Here is a 13,430-nt window from a genome sequence, read left to right on the forward strand (position 1 = left end):
CCCTAGTCATTCTCTTTGCCTTGGTGCATGGAGGAGGTAAGTTTGGTGTCTGAAGAAAATTGGATTATTTACCTCACAAAGCCGGAGTAGGATTACTCTGATCTTTCTCTTTCAAGTCTCGGTTTAGCCATACTCCACGTTAATCTCTTCAGTAGGGTAGTGGTGGCTTTTAAGCAGTTAGGAACTTGTGAAGTGGGCTTCACTGTGTTTTCCTAGCAGTTTGCTGCCCTTGTATAGAAAGCCAGAGTAGGTTTGCTCTGTTCTTTCTTTTTTCACAGATCTTTATAAGGAGCGGCTTTCTTTCATACCGAGTAAGCTGTCCTCCTGCCGGACAGCTACATGTGCAGGTAAGTTCCTTTTTTGTCTTCTGGGGCTAGGAGACTGTCACTGAAGGGGTTAACCAGTGCCTTGTTAATTTTTTGTTTTGTTTTTGTTTCAAGCATCATGGATCAGGATCCTGTTCCTATGGATATGTGTATCCTTTTGTTGGATAATCAAGTTGTGCCGCCTTTGCAATTTTGTTCCTCATGTATAGAGAGGACGTTAAAAAATAAAGATAAACTTTTTGTCTCTGAGCCAACTGTCTCTCAGGATGATGCTGTTCAGGTTTTGCCACAGCTTCCTCCTCAACCGTCCCAAACCTTAGTAATATCACATGCAGTGCCCTGCAGTTCCTCTCAATCTCCTGGAGGAGTTTATTTGCCAGCAGAATTTGCTGCCCAGGTATCTTCTGCTTTATCTGAGGCATTAGCTGCCTTTCCCATGCTGCAGGGTAAACGCAATAGAAAATGTAATGAATCAGATAGTAAGGTTTCTGCTCCAGTTTAGGCTACCCGAGTTGCTCTTTCTCAAAAGTCTGATGAGGAAGATACGTTGGTTACCTCTGAGGGTGAAATTTCAGATTCGTACAGTATAATTCTTTCATCTGATGCTGAAGTTGTATCCTTCAGATTTAAGCTAGAACACCTCTGTGTCCTTTTAAAGGAGGTTTTAGCTACCTTGGACAACTCCGATAATTCTACTGTTGTCAACCCTAAGAAGTCTAGTGTCAATAGATACTTTGATGTTCCTTCATCTGTGGAGGCATTTCCTGTGCCAGACCGTGCCACGCAGATTATAACACAGGAATGAGAGAGACCTGGGATACCTTTCTCACCATCTCCTATCTTTAAAAGTATGTTTCCTGTTGCTGACTCCACTAAAGAGTCATGGCAAACGGTTCCTTAGCCATTTCCACTCTGGCTAAGAAGACTAATATTCCTATCGAGAATAGCTGCTCCTTTAAGAATCCTATGGACAAGAAGCTGGGGGCCTATTTAAAGAAAATATATGTTCATCAAGGTCTCCAATGACAGCCTGCAGTGTGTATTGCCACTGTGACTAGCGCGGCAGCCTATTGGTTCGATGCCTTGTCCGACTCTCTTCAGGTAGACTCCCTTAGAGGAAATCCAAGACAGGATTAAGGCTCTTAAGTTAGCCAATTTCTTTATTACTGATGCCTCCTTGCAGGTTATTAAATTGAGAGCTAAAATGTCTGGTTTCACTGTGCTGGCACGCAGAGCTTTATGGCTGAAGTCATGGTCAGCCGATGTTTCATCTAAGTCCAAGCTTCTAGCGATTCCGTACAAGGGTAAGACCTTGTTTGGACCCAGTCTGACAGAGAACATTTCTGATATCACGGGTGGTAAAGGGTCTTTTCTTCCACAAGAAAAGAAAAATAAACCAAAAGAACGTCAAAATAATTTTCGTTCCTTTCATAGCTTCAGAGGAAAGTCTTCTCCTTCATCTTCCAAGCAGGATCAGTCCAAGTCGACTTGGAAACCCAGTCAGTCTTGGAACAAAGGAAAGCAATCAAGGAAACCTGCAGCTGAATCTAAATCAGCATGAAGGGATTGCCCCCGATTCGGGATTGGCTCAAGTGGGGGCAGACTTTCTCAGTTTTCTCAAGCATGGATACGAGATGCCCCAGTTCCCTGGGCTGTGGACATAGTATAAGAAGAAAAAATGGGGTTTATTTAGCAGCGCTAAAAAAAGCTAGGAAATGATGATACCAATCTAATTTATGTTTTATACAATCTAGTTTATTTAAAAATTCTTATAACGCATAAAAACAACAGCAAATGCTTTTCCTAATTAATAAAGGGACGTCTCCCTTATACAACACTTATAAAAACAGACTAGAACCATATAATCCTAGAATTCCAGGTATAAAGGAATTAATTCTATAGATAACATATGGCAAGCAACAAATTTCTAAGATAAATGGTGAATTGGATATTTAAAAGGCACAAATGTATCAATCCTAACAGCTTTACAGTTCTTCAGTAACAAATACAGTTATAAAGTTACACAGCTACTTTCCTTGGTCATATAATTGGCTCAGGTGTGCTGGATAGTTAAAAAGGCAAAAAACAGCCGTTATTCTGATTTAGGTGCCAAAGCAATCGTGGTTAATGGAAATGGTTAATTTAACAGATGAATACCTTGATGTCTTTAAAGTTCAGTTTGCATGTTTTAAAAAACGTAGTGCAAATTAGTGTAGAGGTACCTTAATCTGTCCTGGTTGCAACCGCTGATATTCTTCACTGTGAGGGATTCACAGACTGTTTGTTCCTGGTGCTTCTGATAAGTCACCTGACCTTCTCTTTGATTCAGAGGTCAGGGGTGATGATCCGTTCTGGTGATGTAGTTATCCTTTTTTTTGTTTTCCTTTCTTCTTATAGCCCAAATATTGTTTTCATCTGGGTTCCCTCAGACTTCTTAAGGTTTGAAGAAATCTTTGGTCAGTGTTTAGCAGTAACACCGTATTCCCTGAAGTTACCAAAGGTAGATTTTAACTTGCAGGGTCAGGAGAAAAGTTTAAAGTTGCAGGGTCACACAGCTTTGTGACAGTAGTAAATGAAGTTTAGTAGAGTGTAGCAGGTCCCATTCAACGCGTTTCACCCTTCTGGGCTTTATCAAGAATGCTTATCCTGCTAGCTTCTGGCTTTTTAAAGGTATGAATGTGTTTTGATTGGTTCCTTCATTTCCTTTTGATTTCTATCAACACCTGTGTGGCTTCCAATGTAAAGGTGGACTTTATTTAAGTTGGTAATGATTGTTTCTGTGTTGTTATTTAGTTACATGATACACAAGGAAGAGAACTTATCATTTCTGCTTTATTAGCATTCACACAATTCAACTTATATATTTCAATTCTAAAGTGCCTTTATTAGATAATATACATTTAGATCGTGCAAACTTAAAATTACCTAAACTGAAACGAAAATATAAGAATCAGAATTATCATTCCCATATCTAGAATTATTGTAAGTGGGTAAAAATTAACGATATATACATATTCCTTTTCAACAACATATCGTTAATTTTTACACACAAACAGTCTGTGAATCCCTCACAGTGAAGAATATCAGCGGTTGGAACCAGGACAGATTAAGGTACCTCTACACTAATTTGCACTACGTTTTTTAAAACACGCAAACTGAACTTTAAAGACATCAAGGTATTCATCTGTTAAATTAACCATTTCCATTAACCACGATTGCTTTGGCACCTAAATCAGAATATTGGCTGTTTTTTGCCTTTTTAACTATCCAGCACACCTGAGCCAATTATATGTCCAAGGAAAGTAACTGTGTAACTTTATAACTATATTTGTTAATGAAGAACTGTAAAGCTGTTAGGATTGATACATTTGTGCCTTTTAAATATCCAATTCACCATTTATCTTAGAAATTTGTTGCTTGCCATATGTTATCTATAGAATTAATTACTTTATACCTGGAATTCTAGGATTATATGGTTCTAGTCTGTTTTTATAAGTGTTGTATAAGGGAGATGTCCCTTTATTAATTAGGAAAAGCATTTGCTGTTGTTTTTATGTGTTATAAGAATTTTTAAATAAACTAGATTATCCACCATTTAGTTCTCTTTGAGGGAAGAACTTTTTTAGCAGCAGGAATCCACCTTTAGGCGCTCCTATCACACTACACATAAATACCTGTGGACATAGTATCTCAGGGTTACCATTTTGAATTCAAGACCTTACCTCCCAGGGGCAGGTTCCGCCTCTCAAGATTATCTGCAGACCAGATAAAAAGAGAGGCGTTCTGGAAATGTGTACAGGATCATTCCTCCCTGGGAGTGATAGTTCCAGTTCCAGTACAGGAACAGGGTCTAGGTTTCTATTCCAATCTGTTTGGGGTTCCCAAGAAAGAGGGAACCTTCTGGCCTATTCTAGACCTGAAGTGTCTCAACAAGTTTCTCAGAGTACTGTCCTTCAAGATGGAAACTATAAGTCCCATTCTTCTGTTAGTACAAGAGGGTCAATTCATGACGACTGTAGACCTAAAGGATAAGTACCTTCATGTTCCTGTTCACAAGGATCATCACAAATTTCTGAGATTTGCCTTTCTGGACAAACACTTTCAATTTGTGGCTCTTCCGTTTGGCCTTGCCACAGCTCCCAGAAGGTTCTGGGGCTCTCTTGGCAGTGATCCAGTCTCGGGGATTTGCAGTCGTGCCCTACATGGACAACATATTGGTCCAGGTGCCATCTTTTCAACAAGCAAAATCTCACACGGAGATATTGTTGTCTTTTCTTCATTCCCACGGATGGAAAGTGAATCTGTAAAATAGCTCCCTTGTTCCAGCTACATAAGGGCCATAATAGACTTTATATCAATTATTTTTTTCTGACAGAGGGCAGGAGAGCCAAAATAATTTCCTCTTGCCTCTCCCTACAGTCTACGGTTCGGCCATCAGTGGCTCAATGAATGGAGGTAATCGGTCTGATGGTGGCTTTTATGGACATCATTCCTTTTGCTCAATTCCATTTGAAAGCTCTGCAGTTGTGCATGCTCAGGCAATGGAATGGGGATCATGCGGATCTGTCTCATAGGATAGATCTAGATCAGTCGACAAAAGACTCCCATGGTGGTCTGTCTCAGGGCACATGCTTTTGGAGACCATCTTGGGTGATTGTGACCTTGGATGCTAGCCTGCGGGGCTGGGGAGCAGTCTGGGACTTGTTAAGGGCACAGGGACTATGGACTCGGGAGTAGTCTGCTCTCCCCATAAACATTTTTGGAGTTAAGAGCAATTTACAATGCTCTAATGGCTTGGCCTCAGTTGTCCTTAGCCTGGTTCATCAGGTTCTAGTTGGACAATATCACCTCAGTGGCTTACATTAACCACCAAGGAGGATCACGGAGTTCCTTAGCCATGAAGGAGATGGCTCGGATCGTTTAGTGGGCGGAAGCTCACAATTGCTGTCTATCTGCCATCCACATTCCAGGGGTGGACAACTGGGAAGCGGATTTTCTAAGCAGACAGACTTTTCATCCCGGGAAGTGGGCACTCCATCTGGAGTTGTTCTCCAACTTAGCCCTCAGATGGGGGTCCCAGAGCTGGATCTGATGGCGTCTCGGCAGAATGCCAAACATCCAAGGTACAGTTCAAGGTCAAGAGATCCACAGGCCGCTCTGATAGATGCTCTGCCGGTTCCTTGGGATTTCAGTTTGGCATACCTGTTTCCTCCGTTTGCACTCCTTCCATGAGTCATTGCTCATATCAAATAGGAGAGCGCGTCAGTGATTATAATAGCTCCTGCTTGGCCTCGCAGGATCTGGTATGCAGACCTAGTGGAGATGTCGTCTTTCCCACCTTGGAGATTTCCTCTGAGGAAGGACCTGTTAATTCAGGGTCAATTTCTTCATCCAAATCTCGTTTCTCTGAAGTTGACTGCTTGGAGATTGAAGGCTTAGTTCTATCTAAACGTGGGTTTTCTGAGTCGGTCATTGAGACCATGATTCAGACTCGCAAGCCTGTTACTATAAAGATTTACCATAAGATATGGCGTAAATATCTTTATTGGTATAAATCCAAGAGCTACTCTTGGAGTAGGGTTAGTCTTCCTAGGATTTTGTCTTTTCTCCAGGAAGGTCTGGAGAAGGGTTTATCAGCCAGCTCTCTGAAAGGTCAGATTTCAGCATTATCTATTTTGTTACACAAGCGTCTGGCGGATGTGCCAAATGTGCAATCTTTTTGTCAGGCCTTGGTCAGAATCAGGCCTGTGTTTAAGTCTGTTGCTCCTCCTTGAAGCCTTAATCTTGTCCTTAAATTTTTGCAGCAGGCTCTGTTTGAGCCATTGCATTCCATTGATATTAAGTTGTTACAGTATCTTGGAAAGTTTTGTTTCTTATGGCTATCTCTTCTGCTCGTAACTCTCGGCTTTACAGTATGATTCACCTTATCTTATCTTTCATGCTGATAAGGCGGTTCTTCGTACTAAATTAGGTTTTCTTCATAAAGTGGTTTCAGATAGAAATATTAACCAGGAAATTGTTGCTCCTTTGCTATATCCTAATCCTTCTTCTCATAAGGAATGTTTGTTGCACAACCTGGATGTTGTGTATACTCTGAAATTCTATTTACAGGCGACTAAGGATTTTCACCAGTCTTCTGCCCTGTTTGTTTTTCTGGAAAACGTAAAGGTCAGAAAGCTGCTGCTACTTCTCTTTCGCTCTGGTTTAGAAATATTATTTGTTTGGCTTATGAGACTGCTGGTCAGCAGCCTCCTGAGAGAATTACGGCTCATTCCACAAGAGCTGTCTCCTCTTCTTGGGCTTTTAAAAATGAAGCTTCTGTGGAGCAGATTTTCAAGGCTGCAACTTAGTCTTCTCTGCATACTTTTTTAAAATTTTACAAATTTTATACTTTTGCTTAGGCTGACAATGCTAAATAATACTTAGTTGAGGCTCTGCAGATATCAGACAATGCTAAATAATACTTAGTTGAGGCTCTGCAGATATCAGACAATGCTAAATAATACTTAATTGAGGCTCTGCAGATATCAGACAATGCTAAATAATACTCAGTTGTTTCTCTGCAGGTATTAGACAATGCTAAATAATACTCAGTTGTTTCTCTGCAGGTATTAGACAATGCTAAATAATACTTAGTTGAGGCTCTGCAGATATCAGACAATGCTAAATAATAATCAGTTGTGTCTCTGCAGGTATTAGACAATGCTAAATAATACTCAATTGTTTCTCTGCAGGTATTAGACAATGCTAAATAATACTCAGTTGTGTCTCTGCAAGTATCAGGCAATGCTAAATAATACTAAGTTGAGGCTCTGCTATTTAATGCTCAGCATAGGCTCTGCAGGTATCAGCAGATGCTGTTTGATAATCTATATATCCATGTGTGTTCTTTGGGGTCATGTTAACCACACACTGTCTTCCCCCTGCAGCCCCTGAAGTCTCCTGCTTGTATCAAGGTCAGAGGTTTCTATCAAATGAGCACTGGCAGGTGGATGAATGTACGGCGTGCACCTGTGTGTCCGGGGAGGTTCACTGTCACAGTGAGAGATGTCCCCAAGTCAGCTGCACTGCGGTGAGATCATAAAAAAACTATAGACATGGATGGGAGAACCATATACCCTTTACTTGTGTACATGTGTGTCCACAGAAGACTTTCCAAGAGGGGTGGACCAAAAATGTAAAATAATATAAATGTAATCAAATAAATGCAGTATATACTTATTATTCTGACACCCACCCCATTTCAACTTAATATCATTATCTTGTGAAATAAGTTACTGGTATTTATCTAGAGGGTCATGTGACAACCATATGATAGCCAGAGTCATGTAATAACCATAGGATATCTAGTGTGTTATGGGATTACCATAGGCCAACTGGAGGGTCAGGTGACAACCATGGCATATCTAGAGGGTCATGTGGCAACCATATGATAGTCAGAGTCATGTAATAAGCATAGAATATCTAGTGTTTCTTGTGATTACCATAGGCCAACTGGAGGGTCATATGACAACTATATGATAGCCAGATTCATGTAATAACCATAGGATATCTAGTGTGTCATGTGATTACCATAGGCCAACTGGAGGGTCATGTGACAACCATGTCATATCTAGAGGGTCATGTGAGGAACTATCTGCTCCTTATGATGTATTAGTTGCTTTGGTACAGATTGTGCACTCTCCTTGACCAATACATTGCCTCCTACTGCCGTAGGGTAAGACAGACACACTCAGCCCCTATTACATGATAACAAACTGCCTTTTCTCTATGCTCAGTATCTAGTGTTTTTTCCCCCTCTCAGGATGAAACACCAGCTCTGATCCCTGGTATGTGCTGCCCTCACTGCATCCCACGGCCAGCTACCTGCATTGCATTTGGTGACCCGCACTATAGGACGTTTGATGGGAAGATGTACCACTTCCAAGGGGGCTGTACATATGTCCTGAGTGAGGACTGCGAGGGAGGGGACTTCAGGTATACAAGTTTACAATAAAGGGAACCGTGCTCCTGTGATGTTGGATGTTATAGACTGCAAATGCTCTTGTAGTTCTGAAGCCTGTAAATATAATAACTGTAGATCAAGAGCAGGACTGGATCACACAGAATGGAAATAACATGACAACAGAGAGTACTTTCCTGTAGTGCTTTGTATAACTCTCTGTCTGTGCGTGAAATGGAATAGTCCCCAGAAACCAACTCTGATTGTTATAGATAATAATATAGATTCTGTTTTCCTACTCAAACCTACATTATCTTATGTTTTCTGGCTGCCCCACAGCAATATGTGTTTTGTGTATATTATACCATATATTTTCATTGCTTCCTGTAGTATTCATGTGACTAATGATGACCGGGGGCTGCGTGGTGTCTCATGGACCAAGGAAGTAACAGTTCTAATTGGGGACGCCGTGGTGCAACTACTCCAGGACTGGGTGGTGATGGTAAGCAGAGGGGCTGGAGATAACAGGGCTAGAAGGCTATTAGGATAGGCACTTGTTGCTGCATATATTCCACAAATACTTCCCAACTGCCCTATAGACCCCTCCCTATAACGCCTCCTATTGGGCCATATAACCCTCCCTGTAACTCCTTCTATTGCACCATATAACCCTCCATATAACTCCTCCTATTGCACCATGTAACCCTCCCTATAACTCCTATTGCACCATATAACCCTCTATATAACTCCTCCTATTGCACCATATAACCCTCTATATAACGCCTTCTATTGCTCCATATAACCCTCTCTATAACTCCTCCTATTGCATCATATAACTGTTGCTATAAACCTCCCTATAGCTCCTCCACATAACTGTCCTTATAACTATCCTACAGCTGGATATAACCCTCCCTATAACCATCCTATTGATTATATAATCCTCCCTATAACACCATATATTGCACCTTATAAATCTCCCTATAACTCCTCCTATTGCTTCTTATAACTCTCCTTATAACTTCTCCTATTGCACCAAATATTCCTCTGTTTAGCGTCTCTGTGTTTTAGAGAAATCTCACCAATTTAGTGAAAATTCTTAATTGAGCAATACTGAAAATATTATTTTTCAATAAAAACCCTTTGAGAAGTTAGCGTATTTGTATTGAGACCAATGTATTTTGTTAAGGTCACTGTAGTACCTCTGGCTAGCTCACTACCATATGTCTTTACTGTTGTCTTATGTGATTATTAACCCCTGCTTTCCCTCTACAGGTGGATTACCAAACAGTCGAACTTCCTTTCCTGAAAGAGCCATACATTTATATAGAGAGAAAGACCAACACAATCTTGCTGAACAGCAACATTGGGGTGAAGGTACGTGGAGATACTGTGTGCACTATATGGTTGTGGAGCTTGTAACAATGTTATATAATGCTCAAGACATGTGTACACTTCTAAGAATATCTCAGTATGCGCTTAAGAAGAAGAGCTAAGTTTCAACAAAGGAAACAAAAAATAAAGAGGGAAATCTGATAAAATAAGTAAATTTATAGAGATGATGATGAATGTTCCTGCCCTTTCACACTGTGTAGCCTCTACCAGGCAGTCCTGATGTAGGGCGCCATTTACAAGTCACATCTTACTCTCTATGTTTTGCGTCTTTAGGTGCAGTGGAATGGCCGCTCTCACCTTGAGGTGAGTGTACCAGGGACCTACCGTGGCCATCTCTGTGGACTGTGCGGGAACTTTAACAACTACCCCCAGGATGATCTGCGAGATCGCCATGGACAGATCATGTTATCAGAAGCCACCTTTGGAAACAGCTGGAGGGTGAGTTTACCTTGGTATTCACAGTAACAATGACAGCTCCCTCCTGAACTCTGCAATAGAAGGCCCAAAAGCAGATACTGCAGCAGTACCCAAGTGGCTTCAAATCTTCTTAGGTTTACTAAGAATCACTTAGAAAATCAGCAGCAGCATTTTGGGCTATACGCCCTTAATCATGCCCTACATACAACATCTCATTTCTTCCCTATAAACCCCAAAAGGACACTCCTCCTGGGTTCAATTAACTTTTTCCTATGCACTATACATTATTACAAAGCTGTACAAAAATAATCAATAATTGATAAAACTAAATTATATTAGTGAGAATATGCATGTTATGGAAGCACAATCATATCACGAAAATACAGACAGATCATAATCTTTATTCATGCCCATTGGTATCAATGAATTGAAATGAAAAATCCAAAAGGACTCCCTTTGCTTAAGATATTGCTCTCTATCGCTCACTATCCAGAATGAAGAATACTGTTCTATGATTTGAAGCCTAAGTTGTCTGACATTGTGGCCCGCTTGCATAAAATGAACAGCTACTGGTGACTTATTATTTTAAATCTTAATGTTAGATTTGTGTTCTGTTATTCTTTCACGCACACAGTGGGTCATCTTGCCAACATAAATAAGCCCACAAGGGCATTTTAACAAATAAATGGCATAATCTGTGTTGCATGTAAAATAACCTAGTATCTCGTGCTTTTAACCTGTCTGGGGATACGCAAAAAAACAGAACCCTTAACTGTGTTCACCCCAGGACCTTTTTAGCAGGTGCACCACCTGGCTTAATTACTGATCACCCAGCATAAATTTTAGCCCATTTTGAGCTAAAATTAACTCATATAAAAAACGCTACATTTTTATTGCACAAATTATCATTAAATACATTTGTGTTAAATTATGTAATTAATTTGTGCTTTGTATAGCAGGAAATTATATAATATTAGAAAATATTACACTGCCCCCACACGACTAATTCATAATGCCACCCGGCTGGCAACATTTTCTGTGGAGAACACTTCTTAATCATTTTATTACAGTGGGAGCACCCTAGACAAGGATAGCTGCAACAAGTCTTTCAGAAATATAACTCTGTCCTCTTGCACTACTGGGGCCAATATCGGCTCTTACCAAAACAGCTCTAATACTGGTTCCTCTCTTATAGGTTGTCAAAGGGTAATCTTGGAATGCTCTTATTTCTGGATTACAATTTTGTTAACACATGCCAATGTCTCTGAACAATTTTCTGAACCTAGTAACTTAAATTGTTATCTAGGAAAAAAAGCAATCTTTGATTTTCATTCTTTTTATGTGTTCTCCTTACTTTTGGTTTCAACCACTGTTCTCTAAATTCACTTTAAAAAACCCTCAGTTTCTTTATTAATCAAACCACTGTCAAGAAACAATTGTCTCAACTGCTTTATTGTCATCTGATATGATGTGATGTACTTGCATAAACTGACTCCTAGGAAGGGAATTCCTTAAAGGGACAGGAAACCCCTACATTTTCTTTCATGAGTTAAATAGAACATACGACTTAAAACAACTTTCCAAATTACTTCTATTAACAAATTTGCTTTATTCTCTTGCTACCTTTTGCTGAAGGAGCAGCATTGCACTACTGGTAGCTAGCTGAGCACACCTAGTCAGCCAATCACAAGAGACAAATCTGTGCAGGCACCAATCAGCAGCTCACTCCCACTAGTGGAGGATATGTGTGTATTGTTTTTAAACCAGAGATACAAAGAGAAGCACGTTTGAAATTAATCTAAAAATGTCTTAAAATGAAATGCTCTATCTGAATCATGCTAGTTTAATTTTGACTTTCCTATCCCTTTAATGACAGGGGATGGGAACAGTGGCAGTTCTAGACGCATTTTACTGGGGGGGGGGGGGGGCCAAGGTGGGCCCAGTGTTTAATCAGAGGGGCACATTAAAAAATGGAAACAAATGATATTTAAACATTAAATACTTTAATTTTGCTTTACATTTTAATCATACCCTAGCATCATATTGTGCCTTCCGAACATAGGAACAGCAAGGAGGCAAGCACCTCAAATCAGCTCTTCAGTCTTTAGAATGTTTTATGGGCATAAATAATTCTCTGTGGGCATACCCGCCCATGCAGCCTTCAGGGTATTTTTTATGGGCATATAAGTGAGACCTGTAGGTAATTGCGTTATACTAATCCACTTCAGGCTTCACAATAGTGGTATAAGGGTATAAAGGAATAAACTGTTGGAAATCATATTATGACCCTAAAATATCCCTAAAAGCATCCCAGGCTCAGTTAACTATTTGGCTGCCACAGTGGTTCCATGAATCAAACATCAAAGTGTATCAGTTCTGTTTGGTATCCAAAGGGTTAAATTGGACATATGCACCCCATGCCACATATGACACAAACCCCATTAGAGGCTGCAGGGGGCGAGAGCAGTAAAACTGCAGAAGAGAGCATGAGAGAAAATGCAAGTGAAATAGATGAATGAATGGAGGCAAAAGGTTGGGAAATTATGCAGACATCATTCTATCCAATAGGTGTTTACATCCCCCTTACCTCTCTTAGCTCTACGGATTTGCCCCAGTTTGGGGGGTCTCTACTGCTGTTTTCCCCCCAAAAAGGAACTGGTATCCTGCTGGCGGCAGCTGAATGATATTTGCCCAACCTCGGCATCAGAGCCGTAATGCCCCATCTTATCCTCACTGTAGGGCAGAATTTCAGACATTGCTGCAGCAATAGTAGTATACAATCACTGAGAATGGCTGAATTGTGTGAGGAGATCCCCTGGAAAGTAAATTGATATCTTTTTGGGTGGTGAAGGGGATCCTCCAGGGGGGGTTAAAGCTGAGTATGGGGGTGGTCCTGGGGATGGATAATCTGGGAACCTATAGGGGGTAAATTAGGAGTCCAGCGGCTGGAAGAATGGGGATCTTCAATGGGATAAATCAAAGGTCCTGGGGGAGGGAGATAAGCCAACTTGAGGTCCAGTTTCCAAGCTCCTTTTCGAACAATTCTACATCATAAGGAGAAACACTGACAGCAGAATGATGGCGTCATACGAGGGAGGCTCTGACATCAGAAGGCGAGTGCAGAATAACAATGATACTGCAGCAAATCAAGCAATCAACTTCATGAATAAGCTCGGGGGGCACAGGGGGGACAGGGATATTTTTACAGGGGCACTGGCCCCTGTAGGCCCCCGTGTATAACCACCACTGGATGGCAACTGTTATCCAATAAGAGATAATTCCTATCAGTACTCTTTTTATATACATCTAGTTTCAATATACCACCCTCTTTAATAACCATAGTATCTAAGAAG

The 13,430-nt window shown here is 40.6% G+C and overlaps 1 protein-coding gene across 1 annotated transcript in view; it reads left to right on the forward strand.

The window, feature by feature from the left end:
- KCP (kielin cysteine rich BMP regulator) overlaps window positions 1–13,430 on the forward strand; it is a 565,655-nt gene that overhangs the window by 518,128 nt on the left and 34,097 nt on the right. Inside the window, 5 exon segments of the mRNA XM_053716343.1 lie at window positions 7,256–7,398; window positions 8,131–8,303; window positions 8,659–8,770; window positions 9,541–9,642; window positions 9,934–10,098. Coding sequence (XP_053572318.1) covers window positions 7,256–7,398; window positions 8,131–8,303; window positions 8,659–8,770; window positions 9,541–9,642; window positions 9,934–10,098 — 695 coding nt within the window.

Source organism: Bombina bombina, chromosome 6 (assembly GCF_027579735.1).
Source record: "Bombina bombina isolate aBomBom1 chromosome 6, aBomBom1.pri, whole genome shotgun sequence".
Taxonomy (NCBI): domain Eukaryota; kingdom Metazoa; phylum Chordata; class Amphibia; order Anura; family Bombinatoridae; genus Bombina; species Bombina bombina.